We start from the raw sequence: 22,284 nt of genomic DNA, 5'->3' as shown, positions 1-22,284 counted from the left end.
TTGGACAAGTCACTTCAAGTCTTCTTTATTCACTGACAAAATGAGAACAATACACCTACTCCAGTGGTGTCCTAGCACCAGTGAGTGGATGGTGGCGTCATGATCACCCAGATATTCCGGGGCCCCACCCGGACAGGTTCTGGTTCTGGAAACCTGGGGCTAGATTCTGGAACCCTGTTTATAACAGGCTCCCTGGGAGATTCTGAAGGGCAGCCAAGCAACAGGAGCCACTGTTTAGGAGACGGTGTGTGCAAACAGTCATTCACACAGCAGCTATAGCTCTGCCCACCTTGGGCCCAGGTTCCAGTTTTCTGTGAAAGGGGCATGATATTCATTGTGGTGATGGAGGGAGACAGGGAGGGTGGGAGGCGGGAGACAAACCATCTTGATTCTACTCACAGGAAAACGGCTAGTTTGCATTCCATTCATACTACGGAAAATTAAGTCACTGTTAAATAGAATGAATGACATCTGTCTCCACTCAGAGGGACTGCCGTGCAGTATTAATGAGAAAAGCGTTTCAGATTTATGTGGTATTTTTATACACTGTGAAAATACACATTTCAAACATGCCTTGCAAATATGTTTGAGTGAATGTGGCAGACAATACAAAGTTCTTTCCAGTTCATTGAGTGGAGGTGGGTAGAAATGAGGAAAAGTATGCAGTCCTTGTTGCTGCTGGAGAATGCCACGAGTTTTGCCAAATATTCCCATTTTTCAAGCTAAGTTGGGGACCCGGTCGTGAATTTTCGCGAAGTTTAAGCATTTCCAAATAATTTAAAATCGACAATTAAGACACAAATTCTCCTTTAGGTCTAAGAAAACATCCTAGAGTCCTAAGTTTGGGACGATTTTGTTCCCAGAGGCGTTAAGGAGACCAGAGGTGACTTGTGCCTGATCCAAATTTTAGACGAGTCTGTTATTGTGAGAACACGGAGCAGGGGTGCAGGTGCCCCCGCCCGCGCCAGCCGCTGGAGGGCAGCGGGCTCGCACCCGGCAAGCGTGTGCTTCTTAGGGACGTGCAGCTTCTGAACCCTTGGTTCTTTCACCCCGTGGCTCTGAAAGGAGCTATTTTTCTCAAGAGATTTCAGAAAGGCTCGAGAAGAGTACACAAGCGTCCTCAGCACGCCCGCACAGTCCCTCGGCCGGAACACCCACCCCTCCTCCACCTTTACGCCAGGCCCCACCCCTCCCCTTCCCGTCATAAATTTCGCGCCAAATTGCCCGCCACACAAAATGGAGCCCGGAAGGAGACCAGGAGTCCTGACATCATGAGCCCCTCAGCCAATCCGCTTCGGCTACTAGCCTTGGAGGCGGGGCTTGAGGGCGCAGAGCGGGCCAATCAATGGCCGCGGGGCCTCGGCTAACCAATTGGGGCACAGCAGCCGCGGCGTCCGAACGCGGCGTCTCGTTTTTCCCGCGAAACTCGGCGGAGAGTGTCGGGGTGCCTGTCTCTCCGAGTCCGTGGAGTGCCCGAAGGGAGAGGTGAGGCCGGTGGAACTGGGGCGTGGGGACCCGAGAGCCATCCCCACGGGGGGTCGGTAGGCTATGGATGGGGGCGCAATAAGACTGGGTAGGGGTGTCCCCTGGGAGAAATGGGGTCAGGGTCCCCCACCCCTGCGTCGAGACACACCCGCCTCGCGTTCGGAGCGAAGGACCCAGGCGTCGGTCGCCGCGCGCTGCCCCCACTCTGCTCCAGCTCCTTTTCTCCGCCAGGTGCAGTCATGTCAGGCTTCGACGACCTCGGCATTTTCTACAGCGACAGCTTCGGGGGTGACAACGCGACCGATGAGGGGCAGGCCCGCAAATCGCAGCTGCAGAGGCGCTTCAAGGAGTTCCTGCGGCAGTACCGAGTGGGCACCGACCGCACGGGCTTCACCTTCAAATACAGGTGCGAGCTGGAGCGGGGGAGGAGGGGCGCTGGGCGCGTCTCCACGGAGAACCTCCTAGTGTCGTGGGCAGTCGGGACACAGATGGGGAAGCAGGATGAGAGGCGAAGGAGCCTGTCCCGGGTCTGCGGAGTTTGGTCCAGCAGCGCGTCATCAGGCACTCCCCGACCCCCCACAGACCCATGGCGTGTGGTTTCCTATGTTTTATACCCGAAGTGAACTTTTGAGCCAGTCATCTGCTGAATGGGCCTCCACCAACCCAGCTGGAGCTGCTCGGGCCCTTTGGTTCGTTCTCCATTTCTCGTTCCTATTTGTCTGCTCCTACTGTCCTTACACATACTGTCAGAGATACTTTCTTAACCCTAGTTGTCTCTGGGTACAGTAGGTGAAGTGGGAGTTACGATTCACTTCACTCATTCATTCGTTCCACTCTTGTAACCACTATTGATTGAGTACCTGCTGCATGCCAGGCACTGTTCCAGGTGCTACAGCGCTGAATGATCTGGGCTAGGTCCCTGCTTCTAGTCATTGTACAACCTGTGACATCATGCCAAGTCATTGTAGGCCCTTCAAACATGCGTTTGCAGGTCCAGGCTCGGGTGACAGTCTCTGGGCCTCTGTTTCTTCATCAGTAAAATGGGCATAGCCATTTCTGCTTCCATTTATTCATGCACAAGCTAACATTGATCAGCCATGTGCCAGACACTGCTAGACACAGATAACAAACACGAAAAAATTCGTACTACTTGCCTTCAAGAGGTCAGTGGGAGCGATGCATAAATTAGGAAGTGACAGTCACCTCAAGGGAGGAATGTCAAAGAGGAGTTGGGGAAGACTTCCAGAGGAGCCAAAGTTCAGGTGACCCTTGAGCCGAGAAGAGTCGTGGTGTGGGAGGCATTCCAGATGGCAGTTGCGTGGGCAGAGGTATGGGGTGGCCTGTTATAGCAGGGGGCTCTCTGGGCCAGACAGGCTGCTTTATATGGCTCCCAAGCGTAAGGTAGAAGAGGATGAGGCCTGAGGCGAGGCTGGGGAGCCGGCTCTGCTTAGGTCCGTGGTCCCCAAATGTGTTTGGTACAGTCATGCTGTGGAATGCTCTGTGAAAAGAATCTGTGATGGCTGACAAGACACAATGTCTACTCTCGTGTGCCTCCCCAGTTCTGGGGCGTGTGCCTTGTTAGTTTCCCAAGAGAGTCCTGCAATGGAAGCACTGATTTGCAGTGAGAGTCTCCCAAACTGACCTGTGCGTGGAACCCTGTCTTTGAGGGTTGAAATAGCCTTCCACAGAGGTTTCTTTGGAGGCTGCCTTTGCTGGCAGTAGGGACTTGTTGCGTCCAGCGCAACACTGGCAATGAGGGTGCAAGAAGGGGCGGCTTTGGGTTAAGTTTTAAGAAAGAAACATACAGAGACTTAATGTAGTTTAAATCTCAGAAGGCCAGGGGTCTCACAGTTCTGAAAGACTGGAGCCCAGAACAAAGCCGACTGGAGGTTTTTATTGATAAGTGTACAAGGGAGTAGCAGTGTTTTTGGCACGGTTTGTGGGACTCATTTATCACGTAATAGAAACAACCCAAACCAATTATGTTGATCTTCAAACAGCTGAAGCAGAAAGTCCTTGAGGTGAGGTATGCAACTCTTTTAAGGGACATATATCACATGTTGAAATTGTTTCACAGAGCTGAGCAGAGAGAGAGCTTAATCTTATCACTGTCAAGACTTTTCTCCCAATTAGGTGAGAGGGGAAAGTCAGAGCCAGCAGCCGTTTTTCCCAGGCAGGGGGAAGGGGAGACAAGGCCCCTTCCCAAATCTTTCTGAGGCAGCTCATCGGGGGTCTCCATGGGGTTCCGCCTGGCTGTAGTTGTCCCCCCCGTGGGGAATCTTACTCGTCATTGGCCGCAAGCCCTCTTTTGGAGACTAAATAGAGAGAAACATACAGTCCCAGAGATGCACAGTCTCACAGACTATTCTTTCCTTAAGGAAAGACATGGTGGGGGGCAGTCTGCTAGGCTGTTGTGTGACAACAGGCACCCTTTGCAGAACCACCTGGAATTCTATGTGTGTTTGGGGAGAGACATGGTCGAGCAGTGTTGGCGATGAGGGCAGATTCAGGGTGCAGGTACACCTTAGCCAGTGTTGGTTGCTCTTCTCTGCCACCTTCACCCTGCCCCCTGCCCCCTCCAGGGATGAACTCAAGCGGCATTACAACCTGGGGGAGTACTGGATCGAGGTGGAGATGGAGGACCTGGCCAGCTTTGACGAGGACCTGGCTGACTTCTTGTACAAGCAGCCAACTGAGCATTTGCAGCTGGTGAGTGGGACCCTGTCTCTGAAGCCCCCAGGGCTGGCCCTGCTGCAGTCACCAACAGCCTGTCCCCTTCCTCCTCTCTAGCTGGAGGAAGCTGCCAAGGAGGTGGCTGACGAGGTGACCCGGCCCCGGCCCATCGGTGAGGAGGGGCTCCAGGACATCCAGGTCATTCTCAAGTCGGACGCCAGCCCATCCAGCATTCGTAGCCTGAAGGTAGGTTTGCTTAGAGGCCAGAAAGAGGGTGGCAGTGGCTGCTGCATGGTACAGAGGGGCTTTCGAGACAGGCAGACTTGGGTGCCAGCTGTGTGATCCTGAACAGCTCACTCGAGCCTGTTTCCTCTTCTGTAAAATTAACTCATTGGACAAATGTTTACTGAGCTCCTCCTGTGCTCAAGGCATTGAGTTGGGTCCTGGAGAAAACGGTGAGCTGAACAACAAGCTCCTGTCCGCCCGGGGGAGTAAACCAGAAAGCATCACCCATGATGATTTTAGATGGTCGTAAGTGCAGTGGAAGAAATCGAGGGTGATGAGTCGTGTGGGGGTCCCTCTGATCTAGAGGAGGCATTTTTGAGGAGGTGGCATCTGAGTGGAGAGGTAAGGTGAGAACGAGTGGCATGCAGACAGCTGGGGGAGAGCGAGGTGGTAACAGCTGGTGCAAAGCCTGAGAAGTGAGGGGGGCACGGGATGTTCCAGGCCGTGTTGAAAGCCAGCCAGCGTGGCTGGAGAGTGACGAGGAAGCAGGAGAAGCTGGCAGAGCCTGCCTGTTAATGCAGTCGTTCCTCTGTTTTATTGAGCAAGTACTGAGTGGCTGCTCCACTCCAGGTGCTGGGCTAGAGCTTTGTTATGAACAGACAGGATCTCTTTCCCGTGGGGCCCACAGGGAGAAACAGACAGACAAGGAGCACTGACGTGATTCAGGTACTGGGATCTGAGTCATGAAGAAAAGAAAACAGGCAACGTGACAGTGGCCGAGGGAGGCGGATAGTGGTTGGAGAAGGCCTCTCTGAGGAAGTGATTGGAGTGAGTCTGAGTGATGCGACAGCCAGGGGAGGAGCATTCCAGACTCAGGAAGAAGCAGGTGCAAAGGCCTGCGGTGGGGACATGGCATGTTTCAAGGAACAGGAAGAAGCCAGTGTGGCTGGACCCCAGGGAGTGAGGATGGGGAAAGGAAGGGAAGTGGGTGGCGAGGCCAGATGGCCACGTCTTCCCAGCTGTGGAAAGGAGCTTGGATTTTTGAATTACGACAGGAAACCAGTGGAGGGTTATGTAGAAGAACAGGCTGAGTTCCCAGAACCAGGGAGGAGCTCTGGGACCATGTTTGGAACCAAACTGAGTAGCACACGTTTTTGCCTGTCTATGGAAGTGACATTGGACTTGCTTTGTGGGGCAGCTGTTGCATCAGAGAGGCATCCTCAGCGCCACCCAGGGACAAGCTTCCTGTTGTCACACTCACTGGGAAATACAGCGAATGGCCTATAACAAGAGGAGGGGCCGCTCTAGAAGGGTGACTTGTCAGGGATGGCTGAGAGGGAGGGCCCGAGGCAACCCTAGTCCTTTCCAACGCTGGAATTCTGGAGTGCCACAGTACCTGCAGCTTTGTAGATTGTTTTCCAAAAACACATGCTCTGGTTGTTTTTAACAGTTTAACGTCCCCCTGGGCCATGACAAGCACACGTGGCTCTGGCCTCATTGACCAAAGAGGGGCCGCCTCCTTTCTGTTTCTCCCCTTGTTGTCTCCAGGCTTTGCAGAGAAAACCACTGAGACTGGGGAGAAGAGAGGATGAAAGGAACTTTTGTTGTTGTTTGCTTTTTGTTATAAAATGTTAACACAAAGGTAGAGAATAGTGTAACAAATCCCATGTACTTGCATCTAGATTTCATGGCTGTTAGCATTTTGCTTATTTGCTTTCTTTTTTGATAAAATATTTTTAAAGTAAGTTATAGATATGACACTATCCCTAAATATTCCAGTATGCATTTAAAAATCAGAAAGATTTTTACACATACCCTGTTTTCCCCAAAAATAAGACCTAGCCAGACCATCAGCTCTAATGCGTCTTTTGGAACAAAGACCGGGTCTTCTATTAATTTTTGCTCCAAAAGATGCATTAGAGCTGATGGTCCGGCTAGGTCTTATTTTCAGGGAAACACGGTAATCTCTGGTGTCCCCGGCTGCCTTTAACCAAGCATCTCCCGGGGGCTCTGTTGCAGTCAGACATGATGTCCCACCTGGTGAAGATCCCCGGCATCATCATCGCGGCCTCTGGGGTCCGCGCCAAGGCCACGCGCATCTCCATCCAGTGCCGCAGCTGCCGTAACACTCTCACCAACATCGCCATGCGTCCCGGCCTGGAGGGCTACGCCCTGCCCAGGAAGTGCAATGCGTGAGTAGGCCTCAAGCCGCCTGAGTGGGGCCGTGCAGGATGAGGACGCTGCGGGGACAGGCGGGAGCAGGGGTGGCCTGGTGGGAGAGGCACAGAGCTGACACCCTGGGGCTCAGGGCTATGCACCCAGCCAGGTGTCCCTCTGCATTTGGTGACTTACCCCCAACCAGGACGCCCAGACAACCTGTGCGGGGAACCCACTGTTGGGAGAGTAAAGCAGTCCAGGGCAGGGAGTCTGTGTGGAGTCTTCTGAAGCAAAAGGTGTCTTGCTGGGCCAGATCCGAGGGCCCAGGGTCACAGCCACTCTCATTTACACGTTGCCTGTGATCGCCCATGCGCTGCAGAGGGAGTGTGTGGCCTCTTGGCACACAAAACTGAAGAGACTTGCCGTGCGGCCCCTGCAGAAGACATAGTGGCCCCCTGATCTAAATGGCCCACCCTCTCCCTGGCTGCTGCTCCTCGGCTCTTGCCGGTTCCTCCTCAGCTTCTTGACCTAAATGTTGCAGTGCTCCGCGGCTCAGCCACACTTTTCCCCACACTTTTTCCCTCGGTGGTCTCAGACTTTCAAAACTGTTGATGTACAGAGACACTCAAATGTGTATTTCCACTGACCTCCAGGCTCAGTTCAGCTGCCTGCCAGCCACCTCCGCGAGGTGTCTAACGGGCACTGCAGGGTGAGCGCGGGCCACAACCTGCACTGAACTGACTCCGTCCCGTCCCCAGACCTGCCCTTCCGCAGTCCCCTACCCCACCCCAAAATGGAAACGCCATCTTTTCAGGTGTTCAAGCCCAAATCCTGGTCTTAATGTTTCTTTCCATCTTGCATCTAAACAATCAGGAAGTCCTTGGCACTTAGAACCGTGCCTGGCACATAGGGGATTTGCTGTGCTTGCTGTAACGGTTGAATGATGCCTTCATTCCATAAGGGTGAATAGAGGCCTAGACTCTGAGAATGGTCTGCAGGCGCCCAGACCCTCACTGAGAGATCCTGGGATTTGAGTGAGGGTTTAGTAAGGTCGTGGGACACGGAGACCACATGAGGGGGCTTGTTTGCCTTGAACAGTGCATTGAACAGTCAGGCCTGGAGCAGGTCTCCCCACTCCTAATTGGTGTGTGGTCCCCACAGAGCCACCCTCCTTTCGGGGCCTTTTTCCAGCTTATGCAGGCGACCTTTAACCTGCCGCTGGCCGTGTCTTGTTGCTGACTCCTCGGATGGGCTTCCCGGGCTCCAGGTTCTCCAGGTGGCTCTGGTGACCCTTTCTCGTGCCCCCGTACAGGGATCAGGCTGGCCGCCCCCAGTGCCCGCTGGACCCGTACTTCATCATGCCAGACAAGTGTCAGTGTGTGGACTTCCAGACCCTGAAGCTGCAGGAGCTGCCGGACGCAGTGCCCCACGGCGAGATGCCCAGACACGTGCAGCTCTACTGCGACAGGTGAGGTGCACGGGGCTGGCGTCCGCGAGGGTGGGCATCCCGGCTGTGGACCGTCCAGCGTGCTGGGAGGGAGGGCAGGGGATGGCTGGTTCAGGACGCTTGCCTGTGCCCGGTGGTTCCCATACGTTTCTGCTCATCTCATCTTGCCATGATCTGCAGGGGCATGTCAGCCCCCTCTGCAGATGAGGGTCTTTAACTGAGTGGAGGAGCTTTGAGCCTGTGTTCTTCCTGGGAGAATCTCTCCAGCCCCGTAGAACGGGAGGCACAGCTAGGTAACCAGCAGCTGTGAAAGCCCCTTCCCAGCCTGACACCCCGCCCCCGCCCCTGCCCCAGACTTTCTGGTAAGATTCTTCCTTAGGTTTTGCTGAGTGATTGGGAAAGGGGAGAGCGTGCTAGGCTGGAGCCTGGTCCCCTCACGGTGACCTGGATGGGAGGCTTGGAGAGGTTGACTAGGATTGTCCACCGGGGCTGGCACACCCTGGCAGTGCAGGCAGGTGTTCTGTACATAGGCGTTTTCCTGGGGAGCCACAGGTTCCATTAGTCTCAGCAGTGGCAGTGGAAGGTGTAGCAGTCAGGCGCTCCGGCTTACTGAGCCTCAGCTTCCTGAGATCCCGTTTCCTTATCAGTACAGTGGGGATCATGACAGCCCTTGAGCTTTCATCAGGCTGCTGTGCAATGCAAACTGGAAAGTGTATGTCAGGCGTTTCACATAATCCCTTAATACAAATGAGATACTTGGTATTAGATTATTCTCCAAATGGTGTGTGATTCACAAAGCGTAAGAAGTGGGTATGGGAAGAGGATTCGTAGAATCTACTCATAGAACTTAAACAGGGACGCTGATGGTCCTTCATTGGATGTGACCCTTTCTGGTGTTTAAAGCACCTTTGTGTCTGTTACCTCACTTGATCTCATGACAGTCATGGCAGGTCAGACCACGTTATCATCCCCCCTGGCTCAGAGAGGTACAGTGATGACTTCTTGGAGGTCTCACAGCTTCTAAATAGCAGAGTACAGATGTCCCATTCACCCCTCCACGCTGCAGTGGCTCTGGCTAGGGGGACTTGGAGACTTCCTTGTTTCGACATTCTATTTTTTAAAAGAGGAAATGAAAGTCCAGAGGCAAAATCATGGCGCTGAGCTCATGAAGCCCTAAAGAGGCAGAGGAGTGGCCCTTGCGGGGAGGCTGGGAGGGCCTGAAGAGGAAGGTTCCTCCTGAGATGGCTAAGGGGAGCCCCGCCACGAGGCTGACAGCAGATGAGATGGAGATGGGGCTTCCGAGTGCTGGGGGTGGGCTAGCACTGAGCGTCCTCTGACCCGAGACAGCATGACAAATGAGCTTGTGAAGGCAGTGGAAGGGGCAGGCCGCCACTATGCCCAAGAACTGTCAGCACGGTCCTCAGGCAGGGCCTCAGGCAGCTGCCCCGTCCGAGCACCGACCGGTGGGCTGGGATGGGGGGGGGCCTGTTCTCGGGACCTTGGGGGTGGAGAGGTCTGGAGCCTGCTCAGCTGGGAGGCCTCCGTTCAAAACGCTGAGCTGAATCGTGTGACGAGGGACTTGGCTGTCCCCACAGACTCTCACGGTCTTTTCTTTGTCCTCGCTGTCCTCAGGTACCTGTGTGACAAGGTGGTCCCCGGGAACAGGGTCACCATCATGGGCATCTATTCCATTAAGAAGTTCGGCCTGACCTCCGGCAGGGGCCGCGACAGGGTGGGCGTGGGCATCCGGAGCTCCTACATCCGTGTCCTGGGCATCCAGGTGGACACAGATGGCTCCGGTGAGTTAGCTGTGGGGCCCCTTGTCCCTGCTGAATCACTGGGGCTCCTGCCTGGCCTCGCCCCTGCATTCTCTGTTCTGCACAGTCGCCATGGTGTGTGGTGCTGTTGTAACCAAAGACACCACGTCACTCCTTGGCTGAGATGGTGGGTCACCCCTCTCTGCAAGATGGAAGACTTCCCAGGGCCCTTTACGGGCCTCCACCATCTGGCCCTCTAGCTCCTCACACACTCCGTCCAGCCCTCCCGTCACTCTGGACCCTGGGACACAGGCCCGCTCCTGAGGTGGAGACCTGGGCTCCGTGCTGTGGCCTTAGGCTGCTGCTTGTGCTGCCCGACCGAGGCCCTGCCCTGAGGGGGCAGTGGGCTGGAGCAGGCTCGCCCTCACTGGCACTCAGCACCTCCCTCCTGCCCCCCAGGCCGCACCTTTGCTGGCACCGTGACCCCACAGGAGGAGGAGGAGTTCCGGCGCCTGGCCGCCCTCCCCAATGTCTATGATGTCATCTCTAGGAGCATCGCCCCCTCCATCTTTGGGGGCATGGACATGAAGAAAGCCATCGCCTGCCTGCTCTTTGGGGGTTCCCGAAAGAGGTGGGTGTCCAGGCCCCTCGGGTCTAGGGAGGGCACGGAGACGGCCCACAGACAGACAGCTGCCCGATGGTCAGGACTTCAATGCTCTTCATTTTCCCAGCACCCTCGGCCCTGCCTGCGACTCCCAGGCACCTTCCCAAGCTGAGGGCTCGTTGTCAGCTGGCTGAGGGCTAATTCATGCTCTCCTCTCCAGAGACACACCCTCCTGCCAATCCTGGATGGCGGTAGACTGGGGGGCACGGCAGGGGCCGTGGGGAGAGCTCTGGGCTGAGTCGAGACCAGGGATTGAATTTCAGCTGTGCTACTTATTTGTTGTGTGACCTTGGGAGAGCGACACCACCTCTATGAAACCAAGTTTCCACATGAAGGAGACAGGTGAAAAACCTAATAGGGCATCATGTGTTCTTTGAAACTATAAAATAATAGAGGTATAGAAAATAATATTACTCGCAGCTACTATTTACTGAATTCTTATTATGTCCCAGGCCTCCTTCTAAGTGTTTTTATGGGTCTGAAACCCAGTCAGTTCCTGTGACAAAGCTAGGATCACACCCGTTTTATAGATGAGGAAATTGAGGCATAGAAATTGAAAGGGACTTAATTACAGGCACACGTGGGGCCAGAGCTGGCTTGCTTGGTGCCCCTTCCACTGTATCGTGAATAGCCTACTGGCGGCTCCTCTGCTTTCCTTTCCAGCTGCGAGGGATGTTGTTTATCAGATGCTCACGTGTGTGCCCAGCCCTGAGAGCCATTTCCTTTGACCCTCCCCTCTCTGGGAGGCAGGTTGCCGTAGGCAACACTAGGGGACACAGCTGGGTATAAATGTGGTCTCAGCCCAGAGCCCCTGCCTCCCCATCTGCTCTGAGGCCCGTGATAGGTCAGGAGGCTGACTGCCAGCCAGCCCGCCATTGTGACCAGCCTGAGCCCAGCCCCTGGTGGGTTCTCACCCATCTGCCTGTCCTCCCCTAGGCTCCCTGACGGACTCACTCGCCGAGGAGACATCAACTTGCTCATGCTGGGGGACCCGGGGACGGCCAAGTCCCAACTACTGAAGTTTGTGGAGAAGTGTTCTCCCATCGGGGTGAGTGCTGGGACGAGTTGCTCTTCCTGGCTGCCCCAGCAGGGCAGAAGGCTGCAGGGCAGGGCCAGTAGGTACCCAGAACCCCTTCGGTGGGCAGGCTCACCCAGACTCTCATTCCTCTTGGCTGTGGTGGGGCCACAGGAGGAGAGGGGGAACGAAACCAACAGGTGGGTGTAGGTTTTGGGTGGCGGGCAGAGCGCTGGACTGACGCAGGATGGGCTGGGTCCCGCCTGGCCAGTATATGGCTGTAGACCTTGAGCAGCAGGTCACCTAAGCTCCCTGAGCTTCAGTTTGTCCGTCCACTAAATCTTAACATTGATAACAGTTACGGCTAAAGTCAAGGGCCATGCACGGCTTGAAGTGCTTGACACACATTTACTCATGTAATGCTCTCTCTGCGGTGGGTGCTGTGACCCATTTATAGGTGAAGAAATGGGTACAGAATAGCTAAGGGTTCTTGGCCAAGGTCCCACAGCTAGTAAGTGCTCCACAGGGCTTTGAACCCGTGTCTGGTAAGCTAAGGCCTCTGCAGTGATGCATGTGATGGGGAGCAGAGCAGGGTGAGAGAGCCCGCTGTGGTAAGTGGGACAGGTTGTACAGGTGGGAGGTGTGGTCTCGGGATAGGTATGAAGGGTGCCCCGGCTGTCCAGTAGAAGTGTACATGAACTACACATATGAGCTATGTGTATGATTTTAAAGTTTCCAGTAACCACGTTAAAAAAGTGAAAATAGGTAAAATTAATCTGAGTAATAGTGCGCTTAACTCACTATATCTAAAACATTATTTGCACATGTAGCTTAATATAAAAAATGTTACGGAGATAGATAGCTTACGTTCTTTTTTTTAGCACTAAGTTTAAAATCTGGATGTATTTTACACTTGAGCACATCTTGGTTTGGATTTGCCACAGTTCAAGGCCTCAGTGGTTGTATGTGGCTTGCTAGTCTAAACAAAGGTGACGAGGGACTCGGGCTGAGGAAGCCTTTTCCTGGGAGTCAGGAGTCCATCCAGCTCCGAGGCCACTGGAAGTGTCAGTCCTCCTGGGCTCAGTTTGCTCCTATGTGAGTGGATTGCTAAGGGCTGCTTCATAGGGCGTGGTGGGGCTCAGGTGAGTGATGGATGTGAACTCCCCTCCGGGGTGAACTTCCAGGCTAGACTGGGGCCACGGTGGCCTCCCCATCCAGAGGGAGGCTCCCTGAGTTCTGTACTCTGCAGCCAACTGTAGTGTGTGACCTTGGGCAACGTGGGCCCGTTGACTTACTGGGGTCAGAGAATGGAGCTGGAGCTGTGTTGGCCCTGATACGTCTTTCCACCTACCTCCCCCAGGTGTACACCTCTGGGAAAGGAAGCAGCGCTGCTGGCCTGACAGTCTCGGTGATAAGGGACCCCTCGACCCGGAACTTTATCATGGAGGGCGGAGCCATGGTCCTGGCTGATGGCGGGGTCGTCTGTATTGACGAATTTGACAAGGTGAGGCTGTCTGACAGGGTGAAGTGTGGCTGAAAGGTGGGGAGCACCTAGAAGTCGTGGGGCTGGGGCATGGCCTGTGCTTGAACAGCAGAAACCACCTCTGACTTGCAGACGTCTAGTCAGTTCCTGACTGTCGCTATAGGGTAACTGTGGGAAGTAGCTTGACCTCTCCTGGCCTCAGTTTCCACATCTGGAGAGTGGGGAGAGGAGAGCCAAGCCCACACAGTTGTCACCAGGATTAGAGATGACCCAGTTCCTGCCATTGGCCCAGCATGGAGTCAGGACTCAGGAATGGTTGCTGCTGTAGCTTTCCTTCTGCCACTGCTCTGCCCTCCCATCGCCTGGGTCTAATGGACGTTTCTCTCCCCCATGCAGATGCGAGAAGACGACCGCGTGGCCATCCATGAGGCCATGGAGCAGCAGACCATCTCTCTAGCCAAGGTGAGCCGTCGTCCCTGACAAGCCTGCTCGGCCAAGGGCCAGCCTGGCCCCCGTGTGCAGGGCGCTGAGCGTTGGGGCCGGGTCCTATCTGCACACGCCTCTGCCGGCAGCAGCAGCAGGCTTGGGATCACAGGTACGGGCATTCACATGTGATGGACACGTCCTGGGGTTCTCGGATCTGTCATCTGCTCCCCCCTGTCCCCACTCAGGCTGGGATCACCACCACCCTCAACTCACGCTGCTCCGTCCTGGCTGCTGCCAACTCGGTGTTCGGCCGCTGGGACGAGACGAAGGGGGAGGACAACATCGACTTCATGCCCACCATCTTGTCCCGTTTCGACATGATCTTCATTGTCAAGGACGAGCACAATGAGGAGAGGGATATGGTGCGTGGGCCGCAGGGTTCACGGGGCGGGCGCACCAGGGGCTTGATGACAGCCTGACCATCAGAGAAGGCCCGTGAGCGGGTAGCCAAGGAGCTGGCGGTGGGGGACTGCAGAGAGCATCGAACTAGGGGTGTGGGTGATTTGGGGTCATTCTCCCCTGGGCCTCAGTCCCTTCCATATGAAATGTCGAGTTGACATTTGGGTACAAGTGGTAGAAACCCATGCAGTTCTGGTTAGTAAATTTCTGAGACGAACTTGTGGCTTATGTAGTGGACAAGCCCAGAGGTTTGAGGCCCAGCTGGATTTGGGTCTTGGTGTCACCGGGGCTCCTTCTGTCTCTGTCGCTCTGCCCAGCCTCCCGTGGGGGTGGCTTATCCTCGGCAGCTGCTCCCCTCGGGTTGCAGAGGAGGCCCTGGCAGCTCCAGGATGTTGTCTGCAGCTGATGGCCCCAGGGAAAGAGGCAGCCTCCTCCTTTCTGTTGGTTCCAGCCCTCCCAGCCCTTCCCTCCCTGCCTGCTCTGTACTGAGACCCAGGCTCGGGAGGACCAGCAGGCTGACCCAGTTTCCCTTCCGCCCCCCAGATGCTGGCCAAACACGTCATCACTTTACACGTGAGTGCGCTGACACAGACGCAGGCTGTGGAGGGTGAGATCGACCTGGCCAAGCTGAAGAAGTTCATCGCCTACTGCCGGGCGTGAGTCCTGGACACAGGCCCTGTGGGGTGGGGCTGCCCGACTCCCCTGGGGTGGGCGGGAATCCTGTTCCCTGGGCCTGCTCCTCACGCCGGACCCCTGAAAAGATGCCATTCTTCTAGTTTTAGCTCTGCTAAATCCACTCTGCTCCTTTCTGACCTTACACAGGGCACTCTGGCTCTCAGCCTCAGTTTCCCCATCTCTGAAATGAGGGCATAGGATTCAGATGGTATCGATGACCCCCCTCGGCTGACGTTTGGGGAGGCAGAGCAGTGTGGTCATTGTGGACACAGGCTCTGGTAGCGCCTGCCCCCACTGTGTAACCTGGGATAAGTCATTTGGTCTCCGAGCCTGGCTTTCCCCGTGTTGGGGTTGTTTTGCAAGGATTGCACAAGTCAATGAGTAAGTGCTTGGCACAGCCCTGCATCAAGTAAGCACTCAGTAAATGGCAGCTGAAACTTTAATTATTGTTATTCTTACAGATCGCCGATAATAGTAATCATACATAGAGTAATTAGGTGTTATTCTGAGTATTTTATGGGCAAGTGAACTTGAGCCCTCCCCCAAATCCTAGGAGGCTGGTGTATTACTATTCCACTTTATGGATGGGGAAGCTGAGGCAAGGAAAGGTTAAGTAACTTGTCCAAGGTCACATTTAGGAGTTAGTGGAGCGAGGATTTGAACCCAGGTACCTGGCTCCAGAGGCTGGGCTTTTAACCACCATGCCGAGATTCTTGACGTTCACCTCAGTTGTCCCTTGGAGGTAAAACCCAAGGTGGAGGAATCTTCTAGTGCCCCTCCCATGGGAGGTAAAGTGCTCCAGTCAGGCGGGTCCCTAACTCACCACCTCCACTGGGGTGATGGGTGGTGCAGTGCCCAGCATTTTCTGGGTCCCCTCATGGCCTTGGGGAGCTTCCTCCCTCCCTCTGGCCTCGATCTCCTCGTCCTCAGGATGAGGCTTCCCCCGAATCGTTGACAGTTGACCTGTGAGTGGTTTGGGGGGGTAGGTCGGGGAGTTTCTGATCAGCCATCCCTGCTGCCCATCCTCCTCGCCGGAGGAGATGTGCCCCCTGCCCCTGGACAGCAGTCACTGCCGAGTCTGTGAGCATCACATCCTCAGAATATTTTGGATAGAAGTTTGGGGTCGAGGACTGCTGTGAGCCTGCCGTCTGGTGGGCCCCGTGCCTTGTGCCGGCGCCATTGTTCTGTACTGTGTAGGAGGCAATGCCCACCTCATGACAAGAGCCACGTGTCATCCAGCAGTAAGGGGGGGGCAGTCTTCACTCCTGCACATGGGCCTGGCTTTCTTCCACCTATTTGCTGACAGAGGCACCACTTTTTCTCTCCTGTCGTTGCTCTCTGGCACCTGCCCATGACCCAGATTTTATTTACATCTCTTCCACGTGATGCACCCAGCCTGTGGTGGGAAAGTCTGTGTTTCTAAGCTGCCTGAGGGCTCGGGGCAGGGTGGGTGCCTCAGGATCCCTTCCTGGCCCCATGGCAGCCGCGCCCCACCCCTCTGCAGGAGATGTGGCCCCAGGCTGTCGGCAGAGGCTGCGGAGAAGCTGAAGAACCGGTACATCATCATGCGGAGCGGGGCCCGTCAGCACGAGAGGGACCGTGACCGCCGCTGTAGCATCCCCATCACCGTGCGGTGAGCAGGCGGGCAGGGCTGGCCACACGGCCCTCACGTTACAGGGCATGCCCGGCACCCCGGCCAGGGCCACGGAACCACACAGCGCAGGCGCTCGGCGAGGCCTGCTGGGCAGGAGGGCTCCTTTTGGAGTGGAAACAGTGGGCTCCCTGTCTGCGTTTCTTGGTTGGTGTAAGGCTAGAGCCTTCCTTCCTGAATTCCATCTGCTTCCCCCAGAGAGGGGAAGGCTGAGGGCGAGGAAAGGTCCAGGCCTGGGAGCCAGGAGACCTGAGTCTGTGCCTCTACGCCACTGTGTGACTGCAGGGAAATGGTTTTCCCTCTCTCGGCCTTAGTTTTCTTAGCTCCTAACTCTCCTCATTCTTGTGAGTTTATCCAGTTGAGTGTAGTGATGAAGAGCTTGGACTTACCTGGTCTGAATCCTGCCTTTAGCATTGATTAGTTAGAAGTGGATTTGGCTGTGTGTAATGGAAAACCCAAATGAAGTAGCTTAAGTAAATTGGAAGATTATTTCTCTCTCAGGTAAAAATATCTGAGGGTAGGGAGTCCAGGACTGGTGTGATGGTTCCTTAGCGTGATTAGCAATCTGGGCTCCTTCAGGCTCACCTTTCTCCTCAGAGTCCAAGATGGCTGCTGGAATGTCAGCCATCACCTCTGCATTCCAGGCAGCAGGAGGGGAAGGAAAAGGGCGCCCACTTTTTAAGGACACTTCCTAAAAGTCTCATAAAGTATTTGAACTTAAGAACTTACTGACCACATCTCAGTCACACAGACACACCTAGAGGCAAGAGAGGCTGTGAAATGCCTTTTAGCTGGGTGCCATGTGCTGGGATAAAAGCTGGGGTTCCATTATTGAGGAAACAGAGACAGGTCATGGGGCAGCCAGCAGTCTCCCCTGTAAGCTCCCCTACTACCGGGAGCAGGTACTACCGCCCTGATGTCAGGATGGGCAACAGAGCGGGCTGGGCTGAGGCCACCCTGGTGTCCTGTTGCCCCACCCAGGCAGCTGGAGGCCATCGTGCGCATAGCCGAGGCCCTGAGCAAGATGAAGCTGCAGCCCTTCGCCACGGAAGCAGACGTCGGGGAGGCCCTGAGGCTGTTCCAGGTGTCCACGCTGGATGCCGCCCTGTCGGGTACCCTGTCAGGTGGGTGAGCGACTTGGGGACACGGCTTTGGGCTCTGGGCTGGGCTGCGTGCTGCTTCTCTGCATTTGATCCCTGGCTTTTTCCTCCAGGATGAGAAGCAGCTTCTCTCCAGACCCTTGAACACAATCGTCTTGAGCCAGTTCCTTATGAATAGTTAGTTTTATTGTTGGTTAAGAACAGTAGTCAGCACCCGTTTGTGGAGCTCATGCTTCACCGCTCTTCCCCTCGTGTACAGCTGGCCCCAGGAAGCCAGGCTGGGCACTTCGTCCTTCCTGTCTTAGAGATGAGAAAACGGACACAAAGAGGCCTTCTCAGGGTGCCCAAGGTCACCCTTAGCTGGAATGCAGGGCTCGGCCCCTAGGCCAGTGGAGGGGCCCTAAGTCATACCTCCTGCTTCAGGCTCAGCCTTTCGAGACTTTTCAGGAGTAATGGTTACGTGCCAGGCTCTCCGGGATCCATTCATTCCCTCACCCAGCAGCTTCTTCATGGTGCTCAGTATTTGCCAGGCTCTGTTCTAGGTTCTGGGAGTCTGACAGTGAACAGATCTCAAAGTCCCTGCCTTGTACGTGGGGCTGTCATTCTCTGGGGCAGAGACGAGCAAAGCAGCAAGCAGATCAAGTTCAGGGAGTGTAAGTGCAGAGGGGAGAGTCCCAGCAGGCCAGGAGTGTGGGAGACGGATGGGGGGCCTCTCTGAGGTGATGCTGAGCAGGGACTGGTGTGAAGAGAGGAAAAGTGACTCCCTCAGGGAAGAGCACCCTCAGCAGAGGGCAGGCTGAGTGCCAAGACCCCAAGAGGGAGCAGGCTCGGCATGTTCAAGGGCCATGTGGCTGGAGGCAGGGGATGTGGGAGGGGGAGTTGGGAGTTGTCTGATCTCCCCTGCTCCCAGCCTTGGTGAAGGTCAATCTCTTCCGAGGCGCTGCCTGTCTCATAAGACAGTCGCTCATAGAGGGCTCTGTGGGATACTGAGGGCACAGAGGACATTGGGGATTTGGGGCAGTGAAATGTGAGTTGGGCTTTGCAGTTTGTGTAGGAGTTAGATTCCTCATTTCATCCTCTCAGTGGCTTCTCTGAGCACAGCCTCACCCTCTTCTTGGCTGAAACAAGGCCTCTGCAGGCCTTCGTTGGCAGGGGAGACCCACCGTGCAGTAGTAGCTGGAAATCTGGAGCCTCGTGCTCCTCGGGGCACCTCACAGATGTCTCCAGGGACGCCTGCCCTCCTTCCTTGGTCACTGGTGGTTCCCTGCAGCTTCCATCTGAGGTCCATTTCTCTAGGCAATTGACCCTGCTGCCTGTCCAGCTGGATGGGTCCACGTGTGACCCACTTTCTCACAAGTCAGCTCATGTCCCTCCTCAGAGCCCTCCAGTGGCTGCTCCTTTCCCCAGAATCAAAGCAAAACCCAGGCTGTGGCCACAGGGACCGCCAGGACCTGGCCTGGGTTCTCAGCCAGTCAGGTGTGTGCCTGCCTCGTGCTTTTCCACCTGCTGTTCCTCTGCCTGGAGCATGCTTCCCCATGTGTTTGCTTTGTCCCAACTTCAGGTCTCTGTGCCGTCGTATCTCAGGCCCTCATTCTCCCAGCACACTCTTCCTCTTCCTCTAGTTTTCCTTTCTGAGCCTGGCTCCGGCTGCTCTGCCTTGGGTTAGAGGCCTCCATCTCTCCAAGCCTCCCGCTGTGGTCTGACTGAGATCCCTGGCACCCGCCCCCCATCTCCCTCCTCATGCCTACAGGGGTGGAGGGATTCACCAGCCAGGAGGACCAGGAGATGCTGAGCCGCATCGAGAAGCAGCTCAAGCGCCGTTTTGCCATTGGCTCCCAGGTGTCGGAGCACAGCATCATCCAGGACTTCACCAAGCAGGTGGGCCTTCCCTGGGGCCGGCTGCGGGGAGGGGAGGGTGCAGGCGGTCTCCTGGTGGCTGCCCGTGGCCCAGTTCCCACCCACCCAGCACTGGTGTTCAGTTCCTCAGCAGACAGGCTTTCCCTCGTCCCCGGCCTCTTCCATCATTCCTCCCCTTGGGACTGCTTCAGTCTGGGGCAGGGTGCTTTTTCTGTCCTATAGTGGGGGAGGACAGGCGGCTGGGGTTCTGCTGGATCTACACCCACGCTTCCCCCAGCCCTTGCCATCGACCCTTCCCCCATTGCCTGGGTTTGGTGGGGTTGGGAGGGGCAGAGCCAGGAGGTGAGGTCTCCCCACTAATTGGAGATGGCGCTCTTGACCCCATAGAGTAGAGCTGGCTTAACAGATGCTTTGGAGAACTTGCCATCATCTTTAAAATCTCAGGAACAGTACTAGTTTCTGGTCTCAGCTTCCCTTTCATGTACTTGATCTCCTTTTGACCCTCAGAGCAGTTTTGTGTGTAGGTGGTACCACACCCATTCTAACATATAGGTGAGCAGACGCAGACTTACGAGAGGTTTGGGGATGTCAAGAGCTTGGCTTCTAGAGGCAGATCGATGCTCTGACACTTACTTGCTGTGTGACTGAGCGGTGACTTGCCCTCTCTGTGCCTCAGTCTCCTCCCCTGTGAAGTGTGATGGTCCCAGTGGGGATGGGAGGAGCTGGTCCCGTGAGGACTTTGAGCAGCGCCTGGCACATGGTAGCACTCAGGAAGGGTGAGCCCTTAGATCAGAGGGGGCGGGTCTGATGGAAAGTTCCCTGTGAGCAGGGTGACGCCTGGGCTCTGCGGCCAAGTGGGCAGGCTGGTGGGTGTCGTGGGGTGCCCTTGGGGAGCATGCTCCTGCATCCGTCCTTCTCTCTGCAGAAGTACCCAGAGCACGCCGTCTACAAGGTCCTGCAGCTCATGCTGCGGCGGGGCGAGGTCCAGCATCGCATGCAGCGCAAGGTCCTGTACCGCCTCAAGTGAGCTTTGTCCACAGCCCGAGTGTCGCCTTACCTTGGCGGGCCTCCACTGCCACCTCCATGAACTTCCCTCACGCCCTCCTCCCGGCCCCTGGAGGAAGGAGCCACCCCACCTGTCTCCTGCCGCTGGGCTCTGCCCCAGATGCGAGTCCAGGACATGTGTCTTGGGAGAGCATCGAGATAATAAAGCCATGTGTTTTTGCATGTGTGTGGGCCTCTGCACTGGGTGGCCTGTCACCCCCCGCCCTGCCCTCATGGTGGGGTGCGTGTGGGGGCAGGCCAGGCTCCGGAGCCAGCCAGACCTGAGTTTCTGACCTGTATCTGCCACTTGGGCTCCTGGGCGAGGCTTACTTTTGTGCTCCAGGTTCTTCAGCTGCTCTCTGGGGGTGATAGAGGTCTGTTTTTCGCTGGTGACAATTCGGCAAGATCCACTGTGTGTGGAAGTGCTTTGTAAAGTGGGTGAGTCTGACCAGCCTCAGCTGTTCCCAGCAGTTTGGTGCCTTTGCAGTCAGACTGGCTGGATTCACTGAATTTTTCTGTGCCTCAGTTTTCCTAGTCTGTAAACGGGGATGACACTGGTTGTGTTAGGATAAATGAGCTATTATTAATGAAGTGCCCAGGGAGGACCCGGCAGTGTGGGGAGACTGATGGTGTTTAGTGTTCAGGGATGGATTCCCACCAGGCATAGAGCAAAGTAGGTAAAAGCAGAGGTGCTGGGATTCTGTGCATGGGTTCTCTCTGGGTGAATGCCCACGTGCTGTGTGGCCTTGGGTGAGACACTTGACTTCTCTGTGCCTGTGTTTATCAGTAAACTAGAGGGCGTAGAATTCATCACCCTAAGTTGTGAGGTTTGAATGGTAGAAAGCACTAGTAACAGTAATTTTTTTTCCCCCTGAGATAAAAGTCTGTGCCTTTTATGGCCGAGCAGGTTACTTGAGGGGGTTGAAGCAGGAGGCGTGGGTGGCACGGATGCTGGGGTGCTGCCAGGTCCGCTGTGCTTTACCTGCTCGTTAGGTGATGGAGAACTTGCCCAGGTAGTGGCCGGTCATCTCAGGCTCGATTTCCACCTGGTGGAAGGTCTTACGCGCACCATGCTGCTGACCGTCTCAGGCCGCGAGGCGTCCCGCAGGGGCGCCTTCACCTGGGGCATGCCTCTTCCTCGGCCTTGGGCACGCACTGTAGCAGCGAGTGGCTTCCTCTGCAGGCCGAGGTGCAGCCGCAGCCACAGCCGGGCGCTGTACAGCTGCGTCCGCTGCGAATAGCACGTCCAACCGCTGGTCGAGGACCACGCCACGGTAGGTGAACTTGTGGAAAGTCCGCTGCTTCTGCTCTGTTTCCGCCATCTTGGCCATCTTGCTGGTTCTTCAGAAAGCTGGTAACACTAATAACCGGAGAAAGTGGATACTGGTATTTTGGTCATTATTTTGCCTGATACTGAAATACCAATATCCGTATATTTTGTTTTTAAAAAGCTAGAATTCACAAAATTAAAAATACGTGAGGTAAAATATTTTATACTTTAAATACATTTAGTAATATAAAGCCTCAAGAAAAACAGGAATTTAGAAATACATTGCAAACATGTTATTCTAGTAAATTATTAGCAGATAAAAATCTTTAAAAATAACCATGTAAAAATGAAGACCGTCATGAAGAACAGAAAAGTCAGGTTTTTGATCTTTCTAAAAACAAACATGAAAAAACGGTGCATCGGCGTGGTCATTGTTGAATCACAACTACCTTTGATCCGTAATTTCCAGCTTCTTGAAGCTCTCCGAGGACCTCTTTGGAAATGGAGAGATGAGAGCGGGGGCTAAATACGCTTTCCTCTGACTCACTGGTGTTCAAAGCCCATTTCTTTGATAACTTTTGGGGAGAACTTCCCCCCGCCTTCTGCCTCTGTCCCCCTCCCGTTCAAGCCGTTGTTTCTCAGTCTAGTTGTGGAGGACACAGCTCCCTGGCCCATGGCGGTGTTATGAGCCCTGTGCTCCCCCGGCTGAGGCAGTCGGTCACCGGCTGCTCACGGCAGCTCACAATGGCCACCGGCGCTCATGGCAGCACTCCGTAGCCCACTGCAGCACACCTGACCTCCAGCTGCTCGTGGCAGCCCATCTCCAGGGAGAGATGGTCACAATCTTATCTGTAGAGGGCGCAGCTCACTGGCCCATGGTCACTCCCAGCGACCAG

The 22,284-nt window shown here is 55.3% G+C and overlaps 1 protein-coding gene and 1 pseudogene across 2 annotated transcripts; one reads left to right on the top strand and one right to left on the bottom strand.

The window, feature by feature from the left end:
- Positions 1-1,358: 1,358 nt before the first annotated feature.
- On the top strand, positions 1,359-20,305 carry MCM5 (minichromosome maintenance complex component 5). Of its 2 annotated transcripts, none has more exons than XM_019728406.3 (17): positions 1,359-1,485; positions 1,717-1,891; positions 4,068-4,194; positions 4,276-4,404; positions 6,403-6,575; positions 7,853-8,008; positions 9,620-9,786; positions 10,204-10,375; positions 11,345-11,456; positions 12,784-12,927; positions 13,303-13,368; positions 13,578-13,754; positions 14,335-14,447; positions 15,971-16,099; positions 17,099-17,241; positions 18,968-19,095; positions 20,000-20,305. In XM_019728406.3, the coding sequence occupies exons 2-17, from the start codon at positions 1,725-1,727 to the stop codon at positions 20,099-20,101; spliced, it is 2,205 nt and encodes a 734-aa protein (XP_019583965.1). In that variant the 5' UTR covers positions 1,359-1,485; positions 1,717-1,724; the 3' UTR covers positions 20,102-20,305. The 2 variants fall into 2 exon arrangements, with proteins under 2 accessions (XP_019583965.1, XP_074182382.1); XM_074326281.2 differs by having other exon boundaries at positions 1,419-1,541.
- Positions 20,306-21,059: 754 nt separating this feature from the next.
- Positions 21,060-21,586, bottom strand: LOC109445822 (small ribosomal subunit protein uS19 pseudogene; annotated as a pseudogene).
- Between the last annotated feature and the right edge of the window lie 698 nt (positions 21,587-22,284).

This window comes from Rhinolophus sinicus, chromosome 1 (assembly GCF_057876585.1).
Source record: "Rhinolophus sinicus isolate RSI-liver-muscle chromosome 1, RSI-T2T, whole genome shotgun sequence".
Lineage (NCBI taxonomy): Eukaryota > Metazoa > Chordata > Mammalia > Chiroptera > Rhinolophidae > Rhinolophus > Rhinolophus sinicus.
Note: the sequence above shows the minus strand (reverse complement) of the source record. Positions and strands in the feature narration are given on the sequence as shown.

Bases quoted from the DNA above. Each gene is read 5' to 3' on its own strand.
- MCM5 (XM_019728406.3), top strand. From the start codon at position 1,725: ATGTCAGGCTTCGACGACCTCGGCATTTTCTACAGCGACAGCTTCGGG. The intron at 6,576-7,852 runs GTGAGTAGGCCT...GCCCCCGTACAG, and splicing joins CTGCCCAGGAAGTGCAATGC to GGATCAGGCTGGCCGCCCCC. The intron at 16,100-17,098 runs GTGAGCAGGCGG...TGCCCCACCCAG, and splicing joins AGCATCCCCATCACCGTGCG to GCAGCTGGAGGCCATCGTGC.